We start from the raw sequence: 18,516 nt of genomic DNA on the forward strand, positions 1-18,516 counted from the left end.
TTATTTTTTAGAACAGATTATCTCATTTCTCTTACATAATTTCAGTAACAAGTGAATAAATTTAAACAGCTGGAATACTAAGGTAATTTAAAAAAAAAAAACAAACAAACAACCTCCCTAGCAACAGTTCTTTCAAACTTAACCAACAAAGGCATATTTAAAGAGCTGAATGCTGTTACAGAAGTCACGAGAAACTGCAGCATTTGAGGGCACAGCGTGCCCATTAAAAATCATTATCTTCCCTACTTTCTTTCCATCTACTTTCTATTAGCTTTCTACTTTGGCATTAGCTTCTTAGAGTAGTTCTTGGCAAATTCCTTTTGTACTTCTTCCTGTCTCTTTCCAAGTTTAAGTGTGTTTATCAGGTTTAAGGTTTTTTTCAGTTCATGTACAGGCTTGCTTACAAAGCCACAATACTTCCTTTTGGGAACAAATTCCAGAGCCTTCTTCCAGTCTCCCGTATCTTTCAAGGTTAGCAAAATATGCATCATTTGATCCAGTGTGAGATTTTTGGCACCAGTATTCCAAAGCAAGTACTTATCCAATGGAAGTGCCGCAGTCTCCAGCCCCAGTCGCTTTGCCCGTGCTAAAGAGAGTCCTGGTTTTATGCTCTTGTCAACCATTGACCCGACAATATAGATTTTATCATGATCAAATGTTTTCATTACTTTGGGAGAATCAGCAGTCAGATAGATCAGCTTATCCTTTGGAAAGACTTCTGTGTAGCACTGGTCTGTCACAGTGATGAGCAACTTGCCCCACGCCTCTCTGTAATGCTTGACAAATTCCTTCTGATAGAGGCTGTTATCTTTGAAGTTACAGAAATGGATGTGGAATGGATCCACAGATCTTCGATTGCAGCTTTCACTTAGTACTATCTGTCTCACTGCATTTGTGACTTCGCGTACAGACATATCTTTTTCGTAAGACATGTCAAATATTAGAGGTTGGCCAAAGATCATAGACTGGGCAACCCTCCAATTGTATACTCTGTCCATAGAGCTGGCCCAGAAACACATGAACGAATTCCTTTTGGTCTCTGCAGTTCCTGAAGCTTGCTCTTGTGCTTCCAGCCTCCTTTCCCTTTTCTCATCCATCTTTCTTTTGTCGTTTTTCTTGTAAAGCTCTTTCATATGCAAAAACTTTAAATACTTCTTTTTTGCTGACTTGGAAGGACATTCCATAAAGGTTTTTAGCTGTTCTTCACTGATATTTTCTGGAACTAATCTCCCAGCTAGTCTCCACATCTCCAAAATCTCACGTGCAGCAGCCAGGCTGGAAAGTTCCTTATGCTCTGAGACCATCTCACTGACTTCCTGTTGCAACCCTGACTTCATTACCTTCTTCCACGCATCTAAATCTAGTTTTTCTGAGGGATTGCATGAATTGTCCTGTTTCAGGCAAAGCGATAAACTCAGAGTTCTACTGAGTGGAAACAAATTCTTTTTCGTCCCATGTTGTGCAGCAAACAGAAGGACAGAACTTCTTACAATTTTTTTCAGAACCATATTAACGGACTGCATACTTAGATGTGTGCTTGTTCACTTACCTGCAAAACACCAATAAAACAAGAAAAAAATTGTCAGAAATCATAAAGAAACCATACACAGATTTTCATCCTTCCTAACACTGACAGACAGTAACTTGCTTCTTGCAGACCAATAACTCCTACTTCCACTATTACTCTTCTACTGTTTTCTAAATAAAAACAGTGTATGTGGCACTGATGTGAACAGACACGGTTAGCTCCGCTGCTTAAACAGCTATACCTACTGCAATTCAAAATGTGGTTGAACAACCTTTAAGTATTGTCTGAGATCTATTTAAATTATCTGTATCACACAAAAAATAAGAACCTTCACAACTAAAGTAAGCGAAATGCTGCATGGAGACCAAAGATGTTTTTATACATGTCTAGGAGTGCCTACCTGATTGACATACCCTGTGAAAATGGACAAGATGCTTCATCTTGTAACATTTTCTGGAAAAACTCCGTATCACAGAAGATCACACTTTTGCTTTTACCATTATATTTTGGGAAAACTATTTGCAAACTTTGGTACTAAAAGTTGTTGCTCTTCTATGCGTTTCCATGTTGCAGGTCACCGGAACTACTGAAACTACCAACACTCCGGCTTTACTAAGCCAGTGCTACTGCCATTGAAGGCACTCTCAGGTTTTGGGAGCCCCTTGTTCCTGGCTCCCTCAGCAGGGCAGGCATTCATTCACACGGCTGCCCTAGGAGCCAAATCAGAGACCTGATCTTAGGGACAGATAACCAGCTAACCAGGAAGTGGAGAAAGGAAAAAAAAGCTATTTATCTCCACACCCAAATAAGCTTCCATGCCTGATTCACCAGACACCCTCTAGAAAGAAGAGATGGAAGCACAAACAACTAGCACAGGAAAAGAAGATCTTTATTCTTCTTGCTAAATCACCTGCAAAGCTGATGTTGGCAAACATTGTTTGCGAAAACCTGATTTAGCCAAAACATAAGAATTACCTCCAAATTTCGAAAGCAAAATTAATCATCTCCCCAATAACTTACCACCTGAAAACTGATACACAGAAGAACAAGTGAAATCTAATTCTGTTATTTTAAAAATTATATATATACACACACACACACACAGCTGTCCAGGTGAAGAGCCATGGAAAGAGAAGCGTACTATTAGAAAACATATAAACTAGCATACGTTTTAAAATACTGTCACTGGTCAAACTGGTGACTGGCTTTTCATCTTCTACTGTTATTAAGATAAAATGATTGAGGTTTTTTTGATTGAATAACTGAAAATTAAGATAAAATGAACGCAACCAACCCAACTGCCTAATAGTGTGAAGAGAAAACTGTGAAGTGTTACAATAGAGGTGTTCATAATTTTGTATTTTAAGTCATAAACATACTGGCAAAACTAATAACCAAAAAAGTACATCGTCCAGTTAGAAGAAACCAAGCTCCTCAATTGACTTACGTTAGTCCAAGTGGGCGCCAATTAAGTCAATAGTTGAAAGGCAGATTCACGTAGTCTGAATACTCCTTGGCAGCTTTGATAGAAGCCAGGTTATTTTTCCGTGCGTCCAACACGCATGCTGCCGTGTCGCTGCTGCAAGAATTACCGTAGACCTCTTTGAAGAGCCTGGATTTATGGGACTGAAAACATTTTTCTGATTGATTTCTTTTTTTTTTTTTAAGCACGACCTCCCCGTAAGAGCCGGCTGGCACAGAACGGCCTTCGCGGCTGTTGCAGCGAGGCCACACCTGGCTTTGCCCAGCAAGGCCCGGTGGCCCGCGGCCCGCGCTGTCCCGCACGCCCACAGCCCACAGCCCGCGCCGGAAGGGGGGGCCCGCGCCGGAGGAGGCCCCGCGGCCCAGGCGGGCAGCCGGGAAGGCGCCTCAGACCCGGGGCCGGCGTCGCCGCGACCGCCCTGCGGCGGGAACACTAGGCGGGAGAGGGCCCCGCGCCCGCACCTGCCCGCGCTCCGGCCCGCCGGCCGATAGGGGAGGGAGGGCAGCGGAGGGGAGGGGGCGGGCGGAAGCCCCCGGGCGGCAGCACCGACCCCGCGCGTGCCCGGCTCACCTCAGCGCGGCGGCCTGCGCAGGCGCGGGGCGGGCCCGGCGCTGCCCTCCCCGGCCGCCCCCCGGTCCCGCGGCCGCACGCCAAGGTTCCGGCCCGCTGCGCCGCCCTGCCGGTGCGGTGACCCCACGCGGCGGGGGCTGCGGGCCCGGAGGACGCTGGGCCGTGCCGTGCTGCGCCGGGGGGGCTGGGGCTCCGGCTTAGGCTTAGGCTCAGGCAGGCGCTGCAGCCCGGGGCCTGGCAGGCCCGGGGGTGACCGCTGATTCCTCTGTGGCCCTCTCCGGTTTCCAGTAGCACGGAGAAGTTTCTCTTATTTTTGACGGATTGTACATTTGCTGTATTTGTTTGTGCCGCAGGTGTGTGCCCCCAGCCCAGGCAGGGCTGAGTGGAGGGCGCGCCGCCGGGATGAGCTTCCTGTTGCCCAAACTGACCTGCAAGCGGGAAGTGGATCAGGCAATAAAAAGTGTGGCCGAGAAGGTTTTGGTTCTCCGGTTTGGAAGAGATAACGATGCTGTTTGTCTGCAGCTCGATGATATTGTAAGAGTAAATTTTTTCATTTTTATCGCCTTTTCCTCCTTTTTGTGTAATGAACTCTACCAGTATACCTGCTGTGTACAAGAGAATGTCCAGTGTTGCTTTTGGCTAATATGGTGTCTCATGAAAATATTGGTGACAATTACATGTAAAAAGAAATAATACTATATTCATGAAACAGTTTGAAAAATAGGCAAATGTTTATGTTATTGTAGTGGGTGTGCAAAGTTCTTGAAGTAGATAAGACAACGATATTCTAGTCCTGCTTAAACTGATAAGACATAAGAGAAATGGGCTTTATAAAGCTTGCTACCCTTTTTCCTCTCGTGTCTCGATGGATTTGTCAGCCACCTTTCTCTTTTCAGCTTGCCAAGACAGCTCACGACCTGAGTAAAATGGCAGTCATTTACCTGGTGGATGTGAACAAAGTTCCAGTGTACACCCAGTATTTTGACATCAGTTATATTCCATCTACTGTATTTTTCTTCAATGGACAACACATGAAGGTTGATTATGGGTATGTCATCCCAACTGGCATTATTTTTTCTGTCCTCAAGCATCACCAGCTCGCTCTGTGTTACTGTGTCTGGGGAATGTAACATTTGAAAACTAGTATGTTGCTGCTAGAGTCTGCATTGAGAACTGTGGGAAGCCAGAAGAATGTGAAATTAAGATGCATTTTGAAATACGCTCTGATGCAATAAGGAGATGTCAGCTGTGAAACAGGCCTGACTCTGCAAAAAATAGTGTGGTTAAGGTCTTAGATGGGATACTGCATGGCTTTGGACTTTGGAGATCACAGTGTATTCCTGCCTTGCTTATGCCATTAGCAGTGCAGTTCCTTCTTTCAGAATGACCAGATCAGAACCCCTAATGTTTCTCTAGGCATCTTTCCTTGTCTTTAGGGGGTTTTGCTTTGAACACTTCAACATTACAATTCTACCTTTATCTTATGATTATGTTTAGGTCTCCAGATCATACCAAATTTGTAGGAAGCTTCAAAACAAAGCAAGACTTCATAGATCTGATTGAAGTGATTTACCGTGGAGCAATGCGTGGAAAGCTCATTGTGAGAAGCCCTATTGATCCCAATAATGTTCCGAAATATGACCTTCTCTACCAAGGAATTTAATGGGTTGACTTGAGATAAAGAGTTACAGAAACGGCCCATGTTCTAGATCTGTTTTTTCTTCAAGAATTTTTAGCCGATTCTGACACCATGGGACAATTTGAGCGTTTGTGTTGAGGGATCATATTGGTCTCCTTCTGAAGACAGACATGCTGTCACCTCATATTTCTCTCATAAATAAAGCTACATGTTCATGCATAGAATTCATGCAAGTGACTATTCTTTGAGTTGCATGCTGACCAGCACCTGCAAAACAGCAGGTTGTATGCCTCCTCAATGACCTCCAGTGGAACTTCAAGAGAACTAAGGCACTGTATAGTCTATTCGGTGTCTACCTGGTACCATTTTCATTCAGATGTAATAATAGTAAACCTGCATTTATTTGAAAAGCTATGCTTGCCCTTAAAAGCATTCAACTGACTGTGCCTTTCCAATGGAATTTTATGCTTCCACCCATTACTGGATAACAGGGCTGAAGCATTTTTGAACAGTATGAGAGATGGCTGAAGTCTGAAATGGATATAAACACAACAGAGAAGTTGACATACTTTTCTCTGGTGCCCTGTATTACTGTTCAACAATTGTTCTGTCTTGAGACAGGAACTAAAGGTATAGGACAATGTCTTGTCATCCTTCAAAACCCATTTGCAGCCACTAAGCAGTTTTAATTCCCACAGGAATAAAGTGAAAATTTAGAAAAATAGTTTTGTTTACATTTGCTTTAAAGGTGATTTGACCTTCTGCTTGTATATATTGCAAAACTTGAGTACAGACATGTTAAAACTGTCTCTATTTCCCACCTCTGTCTAAAATTAAACAACTGAGAGAAAACAGTGATGTCATTTTTTTGCTTCAGTTTGGTAGTTGCAGGTTGCTAGAGTATTGTATTTCTATAGCAGCTCATAGCCAGTACTCTCACTGGCTGCTGGCTTCAAAACAGAAATTACTTTAGCTCGCTGTATCATGGGGCATACTGTCTCTGACTGGAGGGAGGGTAGTGGTATGTAGTTCCCTGAAGTATTGTTCAACTCAACAGTAGATGTTTCAAGGAGGAAGGTGGATATTACAGCTCTTGAAAGTTTTTATACACTTTATGGTATATAGTGAGGAGGAAATAGATCCTTTACATGCTCTTTGTATTCTGGATTTGTCCTTTTAATGAAAGCTATGCACTTAAGTTAGTGCTTTCCTGATAGTTTAGTCTGTTTAGTCTGATTATTGAGCCATAACTGCAGAATGTTTATTTTGAAAAAATGATAACAGACGAGAGCCGCTATACCTTAACATCTTTATTTTGCACAACTTTTAAATTTCACAGAGAGCCAAAGGGCTGTGGCTTAAAGCTTTCCACAATGCACTTCTAATATTTAACTTGCATTCCTGTGTTTCTCAAAAGCAATCTAGCTTCAAACTTAGAACTCCTAAGTTGCTCCACCGTGAGATGAAGGTCCTTAGATGACTGAATGGTGCAGAGGCAGTTATGAAAGGAAAAGGCCACTATTGAGAAAAAAAATAATCAGTATACCTTTTTTTATTGCCTCTCTCCTTACTTGTGCTGCTTCTGGTTGCAACAGGTGAACCTAAGGGCTGTTGTGATCTTGGCTTTCAGCTCGCTCTTCAGGTACTTAAAGATGGCATGTAAGCAGCAGGAGGGTGCTAAACCATACTTGTTTGTTCCAGCAGACACAACAGGACAATTCACTTTGATGAGAGAACCTAGAGGTTTGTCTAGAGGCTTACTGTTTGACACCCATTCATGGCAGTGTTTCCGTATCCACTCTTCTATTTGTGGATCCCTCCTACTCTGGTGCTGTATGTGGTGCACGGAGCCGATGAATGCCACAGAGCACACTTTATTCATTACCTCCTGTTTTCTCTGCACCAGCAGATCAACAAACACCAAGCCACCATAGCCATGGGCAATGAGGGCCACGTTCTTGGCTGCGCTCTTTGAAATGAGATGATCCCATACATACATGGTATGCTCCTCAGGGCTGCTGCTGCCCCTCTTGGGGATCCACCAGAGGGACTGTGTAGAAGTCAGTGCTTCAGCCTCTCTTCCTTTTCAGTCTTCAAATCAGCGAGGTTGTCATTGGGATTCAGTAATATCACTTCCCTGTGGTTCTGAAGGGCCATTTTGATGAATGGTATTTGTGTTCCATGCCTCAGGCCCTCACTGACAATTATCCTTTGCCCCCACTGTCCAGCACGGAAAACTCCACGGTCTTGAAGGAGGACTATTAGGCTAGAGGAACTTGTTAGTGCATTCTTGCTCATGAAGAAGAAACTTCTTAGTTCATCCTCTGTAGCATCAGTAGCAATGCAAACTTTCTGCAGCATGCAGACTCTTTCCAGGAGCTCATAAACATATTGGGTAATCAAATGTCCCAAAACTTGATAGCGTTTATGATTCTGCTCATGCGCACTCTTGCAATAATTGAAAACAAAGGACTAATTTGTATCCAGATGCCTCAGTTCCCCTTTTACATTGAAGTCGTACTTCAGTTCCTCTTGATACTCTGAGCCCTCTGTTAGTTTCCTCAAACTTAGTTCGTGCTGTATTTGTAACCACTACAAATTAATAAGACCATGTTAATGTAGTAATAGACCTCCACAGAACATGACATAAAGAAAACCTTTTCTATCAGAATTCAGATTTAAAAGTGGTTACAAATAAAATAAATATATTTATTGATACAGACCATCTTGTGGTGGTCTGTAGTAAACCAGCTGCTTATACAGCCTTTCACAGATCTTGGTTGGTAAATTCCAAGAGCAGTACATTAATACCAATCTCTCCGGTTACTCGTTCATCCTTGCAAGCACTTGCCACAGGGAAAGTGTGGAATGGATGACGGAATAAGCTAGCCACTGCAATCCAGGAACAGGAGAAAAGAAAGTCCATGCAGCAGGTTTTCATCAGATTAGATTGAGGTCTCAGCTAAGATAATTTTTCAAATCAACTATTTGGACTTGTATGAATAATCAGCTCATGTAAGAATTATACCAGGAAGTGGTTTCCGTGCAAATGGAAAATTAAACTTATCATAATCTTCCATTTTCCTAATAAATCTTCAGTCTACTACTGACTGTCACTGGCTGTAGTATAGTAGACATGGGGTAACCTCTAGTGTGGTCAGAATCCTACTTTTACAGGATTTTTGTCCTAACAGCAAAGATTTACAAGCATTACATTCCCACAATTACAGTATTTTTAAAACTAATTAATCATCTTAATCTTTTTGGCAGCAATTTTTTTGACAAATGGTTTATACAAAGTTAAATTTGGCAAAAAAACATTAGTGCAAGCTACTATATACCTTTAAATTTTTCATGCTGAACTAACAGAGGCATTTAGGACACAGTAAATCCCATTCTGACTATGGTAAAACTCACTGTACCGTCTGAAAAGCTAATTACTAGGACAGAAAGCAATCTGAAAATTTTCATGTAAGTGACTTGAGCTGGAGCCCAACTCCTTCATGGAATGCAAGCTTCCTTGAATAAGCTGCTTAGCATATTGAAAATTGTTTCTTACCCTTCCAAATTAAAAAAAAAAACAAATCTGTCCAAATAATTTGAACAGAGCAACACCATATACATTTTCCTTTTGAGCAATCTCCATTGGGTCAGAGATGTCATCTTTCTTGTCTTCTAATCAATACAGAGCAGGTTAGAAAATGGTACCTTCTGTTTTTTTAATCTCATGTAATAAGTACACATATAAAAGGTAAAAATACCCCCAGATTCTATGATATATAAAGCCATTTACTGTCTTACCAGTTTCTTGGTATGGAAACAGCACAAAGAAGTTGCAAGGGCACACGTTCATCTATGATTTTTTTTCATTTTGCAGGAAGACATGACAGACACAGAGGAGATGGGAGGACACTGTTTGCTACACTACTGAAATATGGGCAATTCACTCAAAACAGATCATATTTAGTAGGGAGGAAGCTACCCACATTCACGCTGTAATCCCCATGCAATGAAACGGGAGGACAATGGACACAGTTTAAGGAAAGACGTGTGTGGAAAAAGATGAAGCTCAGAGAAAGCATTCCATAGCAATTAGGAATAGGTAAATGCAGTTTCCCCACAGAGTGGCATGCTGTCCAGTGCTTCTCTCAGTCCCTTTCTCTCCTCACCCCTAAAAGGTTGGAGACTGTAGTTTCCCAGCATAGTACGAACAGAATGCTATTAGCTCTATAGTAAGAGCTATTTTCCTCTTCAGCTACTAGCAACAAAACAAAACTAGGCTATGTGATTCCAAATTAAACCCTGTGTATGTAATATTGAACATTTACTTGAATATCTACTTTAAAGATCGTTGTGAAACATTTCTGAAGATTTCAGGAGGCAGAATAAAAAACCCACAAAACAGTTCTACACCAGGCATAGGTATGACTTCCTAAAATTCCCTTCAAGGTGCAAACTGCAAAGTTCTAAAGCAGTTTATAGTAGGTTATCACTTAAGTAGCACCTTAGAATCATATACTTACTAGTCTAGAGGACTGATTTTATTGTAGTAATGCCATTTACAGATTTTAAAAGCAGCAGTTACATAGATATAACTCCTTTTCGGCAAATCTGCATTCTCACTCAGTGTTAGCTGCTGCTTCTACTTCATTGTCTATATAAATGCAGCATTCAGTTGTTTATTCTGGTAGTTTTTACGATTGCTATTTTGACTGCAAAAATTACTGTTGGGGGAAAAAAATCCCTCTTTCCCTTCCTCCCACTTTTCTGTTTGGATCATGAAATGTTTCAGCTGTAAATTCAGCTATCATTTGTTACAGCAGTTAGCATGTGCTGAACTATTACAGTATAATTATTACTCTTTATGAAATTTTCCATTTTAAAACACTATTCTATTTACAGCCAACATTACCATATGCTCTCCTGTAAAATCTGTCATAGTCATAGATGGAAATCTTTTTTACTCAAAAGACTGTAGACAATTCCTCTGTGTGAAAAAAACAACAGAACAACCACCCAACAAAACCCATTGTAATTCAGGTTTCCTTACTGTTACAGACTTTATTCTGGGGCTTATCTTTAAAATCTATCAGCTGCTAACAGTTAGGGCCATCTAAAGGGTTTCAGATGTTCCAAGTTACAAATCAACACCTCCTGGTTGTAATTTACACCTGAACCTGGGGCCAGGCTGTGGCCGAGGTAAGGGCTGAAGCCTGAGGGAGAAGTGATTAGCGAGGCACAATGCCAGTCCACATCGGCTGGGTTGAGCGCTACTTCTTTACAAATCCCGAGTTTTTCTCGAGGCCTCCCACAAATTGTAGCATGCCTCCCTCACGCGTGCTAGCCTGTGCTGCCTTTATGTTTTATTGCGTTCACACGTCTACCGGTGCGGGGGGTGGGTGCGGCGGCCCGCCTATGGCGCTGCAACGCTCCCCGTCACGGGCACTCTTCCCCTTCAGGGCTCCGCGTCAGGGTAGACGCAGGAAAGTCAAAAGCCGGAGAGGCTGTGAGGGAGCGGGCGTAAGGGGGAGGTGGGCGGGGGGCAGCGCCTCAGCGGGGCGGCAGAGGGCGCGCGCGGCGGCGCTTGCAGCAGTTGCGGGGCGGGGCCCGGAAGCGCCCGCAGAAGCTGCGCAGGCGGCTGCGGGGCCTGGGTAAACAACAGCGGGGCGGTGAACGCCTACCGTGCGGGTCGCCCGCACCGCCCGGCCGCCGGCGAGGGAGGCCCGAGGAAGCAAAGCCGGCTGGTGGGGCTACCCTGCGCCGTTGGTGTGTCCGCTGGTCGCGGCTGGGCCGCCCGCGCCGGGCGAGCGGAGCCGGTAGGCGGGGGTGGGGAGGCGGCGAGGCTCCCCCTTCGTGAGGGGGCGTGGGGCCTCCCGGGCTGGGCAGCGGTGGGCTCCTGCGGCCCCCACTTCCTTCAGAGCGGCCCGGCGGCCGCCCTTTGCCAGCGTTGGCCCTTGGCAGCGGGCGGTGCCGGCGGCACGCTGGCTTGCCCTGTGCCTGCCGTGGGGGTGCCGCGCCCCCGGGGCGCTGGGCCTGCGGGCCCGGAAGCCGCTGAGCTGGGTGCAAGTGCCTCCTGGTCGCCTTGAGCGACTGCGGCCGAGCTGCAAGGTCCGAGGGGCTTACGCTGCAGCCATACAGGGTATTCATAAAGAGAGTCAAGCCCTGGGCATGCTGGAAGCTCTGAAGTGGTGTCCTTTCGCGGATGGAGGAGTTTATCTGTTAACAAGAATCGTTGAATTCTTGTTGTTCTTAGAGGTCTTGCAGCGTTACAGATGCTTTCTGTGATACCTTTTCGCTTTAAAATCAAAGCCCGAATTGCTTGTTGTTGGTTATGTGCTTGCCGGGGGGTGGAGTTAAGAGTAAATGCCTCAGTAAGGATAAATTCTGGTGAAAATTTTGTTACTAGTCCTGCCCATGCTGACAGCCCTGAGCCTTGCCCCAGGCACGCGTCTCTGGTGTTGGGGCTGCTAGTGACTGCTTACCCAGGCCTGTAGCAACAGGACAAGGGGTGCTGGTTTCAAACATAAAGAGGGTAAGCTTAGGTTGGACATAAGGAGGAAATGTTTTATGATGAGGGCAGCATGGCGCTGGCAGAGGCTGCCCAGAGCAGCTGTGGGTGCCCCATCCCTGGCAGGGCTCAAGGCCAGGCTGGACAGGGCTGGGAGCAGCCTGGTGTGGTGGAAGGTGCCCCTCTCGTGGCAGAGGGCTTAGAACTAGATGATCTTTTAAAGACCCCTTCCAACCCAAACCATTCTATAAATGAGTTTTATTTGTGCTAGCCTGTTCAAAAATGATTTTCTTCTTGCTTGGTACCTACTGCTGTGGTCCTACTTCTCTCTGAATAAATAAACTACAAATTGCTAAGCTTATTTTTTATCTTTTTCAGTAGAGAAAACCATGGAAGGAAGAATATCTTCAAGTTGTGTAAGTGTTTCTGCAATTTGCATCAATTTACTTTGAGGCTGTGAGTATCCTAGAGTGTTCTGAGGTATTTGCACAACCAAATTCATCCTCAAGTGGTCCAGCTTTTGCTTTATTGGAGCAGTTTTTCCTGAGAAACAGTTTATTCTGGTGGCAATCAATAGTAATGTCTACTGTTGAACATGTATGAATACATGATAGGCTTTACATTTGATCGCATATAAACAGCGTGTTTCCAGGGGTATTTTAAGACCTAAGCTAACATCTGAAGTATTAAGAGTAATGCTGAAGTAAGTAGAGCAGCTGCATAATATTTAGTTTTCTGCAGAGATGTGTTCAGAGACTACTTATGCTAGTGTTTATTTTTTCTGAACTATCCCTATTAGTAGTAGTTTCTACCGATGGAAGCACTGGTAAAAACAAGTTATGGGGATAGCAGCTGGTCTGATCAGGTAAGGTCCAGACTGTCTAATGTTTTAGAAATAAGCTATTTCCAGCACCTTGTTTATATGCTTTCTCTGGCCCTTGCTCCTACAGGTGCTGGTTTAGATGAGGAGTCTTACATGTGCGTGCGCACTTATGTGTTGAGTTAGTGGCTTTCTGTTAGGGAAAAGTTGAGGCAGCTGCATACATTGCACTTACCATAGATACAGGTCTCTGTTGTTACCTCTTGACTTTGTGGTTGTTCTGTAAGTCAGTTGTGGGCACTGCAAATCGGTATCTTAATGAGTACAAACATTAGGGAAGATACTTTATAGTGAAGTGGAAATTCTGCTGATTAAGTACCTTGTGCTTTTTATCCCTTTCTGTCTACCTCTTTCTGTTTTCTGAGTCTGACCTTATCTGTTCTTAGTGTCATCTCTTATGTTATTACAGACGTTATCTGAACCTCTGTAGCTTTAAATGCACATTTAAAGTTTAGATAAGCATGTGTTCTTAGGAAACTCGTAACAGAAACAACCAGTCAGGCTGCAGGTGGAGGAGTTCTGAACTAAGAAATTTGTACTTGGCCATTAAGGTGCAGGTCAGAAGAATGTGTTCCGACTGATAAAACATGCTTGTAGGCCATTTCTTGAAAAAAGAAAAAAGTAAGAAATCAAACAATCTAATCGCAGAGAGAGACCTTCTTGAATAAGCAGACGTCTACTTTCAATCCTTAAATGTTGATTGAATGAAGTGCATTACTTGTATTGGAAGTTGTTGCTGGTGCATAACATTTACATCCTTTATAATTTGAGGAACCTGTTATTAAAGGCGTATTTGTTATTACAGTGTTTGACCAGCAAAAGCAGTTTGAGGTACTGTATAGAAATTCAGGTCTAAATACTAAAAAAATAAATACTTGTTTCAAAGAAGTGTAGAGAAGGAATAAGAGCACTCACAATTCAAAATGAAGAACTGAAGGATTGTGTCATGGTATGGTATGCTGCAGTTATGGTCTGTTTGAAGGACAATCTACCAAGCTAATAAATGCAGTTTCTGTGTTAATAATTAAGCAGTTAGCATTGCTGCTCTGGAGTCCTTGCTTCTAATTTCATGTTACAAGGTAGGGCGTCTGGCAGCTTGCAAATTAAATTCATAATACACTTGATGGTGGCCATCATATGAAGTAGCTAAAGCTTTTTCCTGGCAGACATATCTGGGTTGTCTGGAAGATGTAAATGTTGCATTCCCTCTCTGATACATGTAATGTAGTTGCATTTGCAGTGTAAGGTTCTGCTTCTCAGGATACCTGGAGAAATGGCAAGGCTTGCACTTCTACTCTTTCAGTTCATTATTATTCAACTGGTATAATTAACTGATAGGAAATGTCATCCTCTTTCCTTGTCCTAATGAACATCTTGGTAATGGTAGGAATTTAGTTTGACCTTTTTTGTTTTGAATTTGAATGAATTAATGTTAATTCCTACATGGTTTTTCTAAGTTGGGAAATTTCTACAAGTTACTAACTGCTTTACCTTTCGGTCATTACTTTCAAAACACTGGTTCCGCTTTGTAATTTTATACATTTGGCAACGACAGTAGCTGATATTATTTGGAGTACATTATAGTGTATTGATGCTAAATTATCACACTAAAGTAGTAGTACTATTCTAAGATATAATTGCTGTTCATCCTGAAATTCTTTGAGTGCAAACCTGGTGTGAGATTCAGCTATTTTTTTCTCTTTAATCATCTCAGCTTAGAGAATGTAAACAAATCAGAGGGAACTAAGAAAACTATGTGCTAGTAGATTGGTTCTCACTTTTGGGGCACATGCTTGAACTTGTAAAGTTAATAGGAAGAGCTTTTTTCAGACGGTTCATGTGTTAAAACTAGCTCCTCATGTGGTATGACATGATTTAGGATTGAGCATCAATCAGAGTGTTTAATTTAAAAGTCACAGGTCAGTGTTTCCCTTGCAACTTTATTATTTTTCCTGACAGTTAAGAAAACTTTGTACATGTCAGCTGATAGCATCAGTGGATAATTTAGTTTTATTGTGCATGTAACCGTCTATTTTCAGTTTCGTATACCAAAGAAGAAAGCAAACACCAAGTCAGAGATGTCCATGTTCAGTCCCCTTTGGCAAGGCTCCCAGGCTCCCACCATTGGGACTACCCTTTAAAAGAGGTAAAGAGAAGTTCTTTGGGGTTTAAAGTGCATAGGAGAATGTTATATGGGGTTTTGGATCTGTATTGGAGGCCAGATTTTTCCATTACTGAATGCTGGCTTGTGACCAATATCTGACCCAGATTGTCTTGGAAAGAGATGTGTGTAGGCCTGAAATCAGCCTGCAAGTGTACAGAGATGGGAGTCTTAATGCTGTAGTGGCCACCTAAATCTTTAAAAAGCAGAGTTGGTCTTCAGGTGTAGTTTGAAATTATCTCGGAAATTGATGAATTCAAAGACAAATACAATTTGTTTTTATTAGTTAATTGTCTTCTGAGTACTGACCTTTTCAGTGTATAGTCAGGTCACCAAACTTTTTGTTAAGATACGGAAATAGTCTTTACATTGAGTTTTCACTTAGTCATTATTTGTATCCAAGAGCTTAAACTTTAAGGGAATGTCTTAAGTATTGTATGACTTCCAACAGAATTATTAGTACAGAAAAAACTGATTTTGGTATTATAACCAAAAGACTGTAAGAGTACTTAAATTGCATGTATCTTGATTATTATCTATTTTTATATATTTATAAATATATATATAAATATATCTGTTTATATATTTAGATATAATATCTAAATTACTGTCTTGATCATCTCAGTCATGTATAGAAGTAAATATTTGCTTCTATAAATCTGTTCCAAATTCAGTAAGCATTTTTAAAATGCCAAGTTTTGGAAGCATACTTTGCTACTCTTGTCTTTTTTAGCTCAGCATTGAATTTGTTGCTGGTTTTGGTGCTTTCAGAATTGTGGGGCTGGACAAACAGGCTCCCCCACAGCAGAGTTATAAAAACCTAGTGAGGGAATTTAGGAATTTTTTGACTTAAGGTAATGGTGATAATGTGATCCAGGTCTTTTGGTAGGCCAGGTCATTTGAGGGTGCTGCAACACAAACTCACTGTATGGTTGCATTATATACAGTCAATACTTTAAGTGAGCAGAGCATCCAATTACAGTCATGTTTTGAAGTTGTAAGTAGTGTCTCTTGTGGTTACAAGCAGCAGTCTCTTGGGCAGAGCCAGACAGCACTTGCATGGAGTTCTTCCTGTCTTTCTCTCTGCCTCTAAAAACAGTGGTGAGGCTGGGGGGAGAATTGAAAAATCTCTTTTTTTTTTCCCCCTTGTTAATTCCTGTATATTCTCTAACTTTCCATTTCTTGTTTTTCCTACCTGTGTCTATGTATTTTGTATGCTTTAAACACTGACTAGTCTTTATATTATACTTTAAAGGTTGCTCATGAGGTAGTGTAATTAAAAGAAATATTACTGGTTTATCCATGCAGAGGTCTGTTGTAGTTTATTTAATGTTGCCAGAGTTGGCTCCATGTTGTTTGAGAAATTTTGTGCAGCTTTCAGTGATTTGGGCATATCGTTCTCTAACATGCTTGAGGACCAGTGCTGTGGGATGAGCAAGATGATGTTTGAAGGTGAGAGTGGCTGAGTAAATAACAAGGGCATTTTCCATTAGGGTCAACCTCTATGGTAGGGAAAAGATTGATTGGTGATGCATGTTTCAGACTTCACTGCAGTATGTAAAATATGCATGGGCATGAATTTTCCAGATGCCCTTTCACCTCATGCTTAAACAGAAATGAATGTAAGTTTGTCTGCTTTCAGCCTGACTGGCATAATTTTCAAACATGTTTAGTTTATCATCCCTAACATTAAAAGAAAAAAAAAAGAGGAGAGATTAGGAGGAAGTGATGGCAGAGGGAGACAGGTGTCTGGAATTGCAGAAATAACGATGTTTTGGTGGGGCTTCATTTATTTGATTTAAAACTATGAGTGCATTCTGGTAAGGTAAGAGAATTTTGGAAAAACTGAAGTCTTGCTCTTGTCAATTTTGCCACCCAAGTACCAAACCTTCAATTTCCTTTTCCTTCTCAGAATTTTGTATCTTATAGTGGCATACAGTTTGCTTAAATGCATGGACTTAATCAAAAATACACAAGATAACCTCTACTTTATGTAAAAGATGCCTAACATTTAAGTCTTTGTTCGAGATAGTCTTCCTTTATATAGGGAAATAATTGTTCTGTATTGTCAGATTTTTTTAGGAGAAAAAACATTGCATTCAAGGTCAGATGGTATGTGGGTGCTTTAGATCAAATTCATTCTTTGCAAAATTGTTGTATAAACTCTTTGTGGATCTGCTTCATTTCATCGGTTGCATTGTTTTGGTGTCTGACATTGTTCCCTTTTTCTTGTGTAATAGTCATTATGACATATTTATGTCTGTTTGAACCTGCCATTTTTATGTTTTATTTCAGTGGAAATCGAGTGCCAACAACAGAGAGCCTTCCACAAAGGGAAGAAGGCAAAAGGACTGCCACAGACACAGCTCTAATGATCAAGAATCAACTGGGTAAGAAGTAATCTCTAGATTAGTTCCTCTCTGTGTATTTGGAGTTTCATAATCTTTCTTGAAGGTGGGTGTTTCTGGTCTCTAGGTAATTATTTGTGTCACGCAGAGATGGTTTTCAAGCTGTTGGGTAGCCCACCTTCAGGAATCATGTTTCAGTTATTCAGTGGCAACTGTAACTTTTCCTTTGTTTTAACACAACACAAGACTGCAACATTGGAAAGGGAATGCAATATTTGCTAGAAGAATTACTGCTTGTTGATCTGCTTGGTATCCTGGAAATGTTCATTACTCTCAAAGTATAAATTACCATTCTAGCCTTAGATATTTTAGATATTTAGAAAGTTTCCCAGCTTATCTTTTGCTTGTCACTGTGCTCTGTAGTCCACAGTCATTACCCTGGGTTTATCAACTCTTAATAACAACAACAAAAATCTAACAATATGATGATTACTAGGTGAGGGCAGTAAAAAAAGTAGAGATTTTCCACCTCTGTGTTACAGTCAAGACTTAGTGAGTAAATAAAACTGCTGATGTGCTGCTGCTTTATACTCTGTGGCCAAGAGCAAAGATCTTGGTTTCTTTGAGATTATAGCAAATTATTTAAAATAGTCTTCTGTGAAGCTTTCAGATAGATAATTGTTTAACTGAGAAAATGTTGAAGCTCTGAGTGCTGTAGTTGACAAATTAAATTGAAAATACAGAATTAAATTCATTAACGGCAGCTAGGAAACATGACTTCATGATGAAATGAATTATATTTATCTTAATGAAACTATTATTATTCCACAAATCATTCAAATCTGAATAAGTGTATACATTCTCTGTCCCATTTTGTGACTGGAACTGGACCATAAGTGATTTCTTGTCAGGAGAGGCTGTTAAAAGCAAAGTGCACAGGTAATATAAGTGCTTAATGACAGCAGGTGATTTTGACACTGCTGAATTCAGTATTTTTGTGACCTGTGCATAGCCTGGTCTTTATATTCAGAATGCTTCAAACTGTTGCAGAGAAGAGATGAACTTTTATAAGATTGTGAAATTTTTTCATACTTCCTCAGAGGCATAGCTGTCAATTTTACATGTAGTAATCTCAAAATGCTTCTCTTGGTAACTTGAACTGAGGGAGTGGCTCACAGGGTCAACCTAGCAGAATTTAAAAGCAATCTTGGTTGTAGTTTCCTGAGTTTTGATTGTGCTGTGAAACGGTTTATGCCTGATACTACTCTCTAAAGGTCTTTTAGTAAGCTTTGAACTGACCTTTCAACATTGAGGGGAAAAAAAGCAGAAGCAAGCTACCTTTGGATCTGTTATGTATGTTAATTTTGATATGCAAGAGACTTTCAAGTAGCATTAGTCA

The 18,516-nt window shown here is 41.6% G+C and overlaps 4 protein-coding genes across 11 annotated transcripts in view; 2 read left to right on the forward strand and 2 right to left on the reverse strand.

The window, feature by feature from the left end:
- TRMT10C (tRNA methyltransferase 10C, mitochondrial RNase P subunit) lies at positions 1-3,784 on the reverse strand. 3 transcript variants are annotated; one of them, XM_056328344.1, is made up of 3 exons: positions 3,582-3,784; positions 2,976-3,154; positions 1-1,549 (listed from the first exon to the last, which is right to left on the reverse strand). In XM_056328344.1, exon 3 carries the CDS (start codon positions 1,521-1,523, stop codon positions 276-278), a length of 1,248 nt encoding a protein of 415 aa, XP_056184319.1. In that variant the 5' UTR covers positions 1,524-1,549; positions 2,976-3,154; positions 3,582-3,784; the 3' UTR covers positions 1-275. The 3 variants fall into 3 exon arrangements, with proteins under 3 accessions (XP_056184319.1, XP_056184317.1, XP_056184318.1); XM_056328342.1 differs by having other exon boundaries at positions 3,473-3,784; XM_056328343.1 differs by lacking the exon at positions 3,582-3,784 and having other exon boundaries at positions 2,976-3,575.
- Positions 3,622-5,444, forward strand: TXNL4B (thioredoxin like 4B). Its single transcript, XM_056328349.1, has 4 exons — positions 3,622-3,693; positions 3,935-4,115; positions 4,478-4,629; positions 5,079-5,444. The coding sequence occupies exons 2-4, from the start codon at positions 3,984-3,986 to the stop codon at positions 5,242-5,244; spliced, it is 450 nt and encodes a 149-aa protein (XP_056184324.1). The 5' UTR covers positions 3,622-3,693; positions 3,935-3,983; the 3' UTR covers positions 5,245-5,444.
- A 747-nt stretch (positions 5,445-6,191) lies between these two features.
- LOC130144877 (putative protein FAM172B) lies at positions 6,192-11,367 on the reverse strand. Its single transcript, XM_056329105.1, is given in 4 exon segments — positions 6,192-7,293; positions 7,296-7,812; positions 8,024-8,112; positions 10,902-11,367. Coding segments are annotated over 4 exon segments (1,578 nt in total). The 3' UTR covers positions 6,192-6,787.
- SENP7 (SUMO specific peptidase 7) overlaps positions 10,808-18,516 on the forward strand; it is a 44,826-nt gene continuing 37,117 nt past the window's right edge. For 3 of the 6 annotated variants that reach the window (XM_056327328.1, XM_056327330.1, XM_056327334.1), the window contains exons 1-3: positions 10,808-11,036; positions 12,107-12,144; positions 17,065-17,159. In XM_056327328.1, coding sequence (XP_056183303.1) covers positions 12,118-12,144; positions 17,065-17,159 — 122 coding nt within the window. In that variant the 5' untranslated portion in view covers positions 10,808-11,036; positions 12,107-12,117. Of the gene's footprint in view, positions 11,037-12,106; positions 12,145-14,647; positions 14,755-17,064; positions 17,160-18,516 lie in introns of those variants that run through there. The other 3 variants (XM_056327329.1, XM_056327332.1, XM_056327333.1) reach the window with 3 other exon arrangements.

The sequence above is a fragment of the Falco biarmicus genome, chromosome 2 (genome assembly GCF_023638135.1).
Source record: "Falco biarmicus isolate bFalBia1 chromosome 2, bFalBia1.pri, whole genome shotgun sequence".
Taxonomy (NCBI): domain Eukaryota; kingdom Metazoa; phylum Chordata; class Aves; order Falconiformes; family Falconidae; genus Falco; species Falco biarmicus.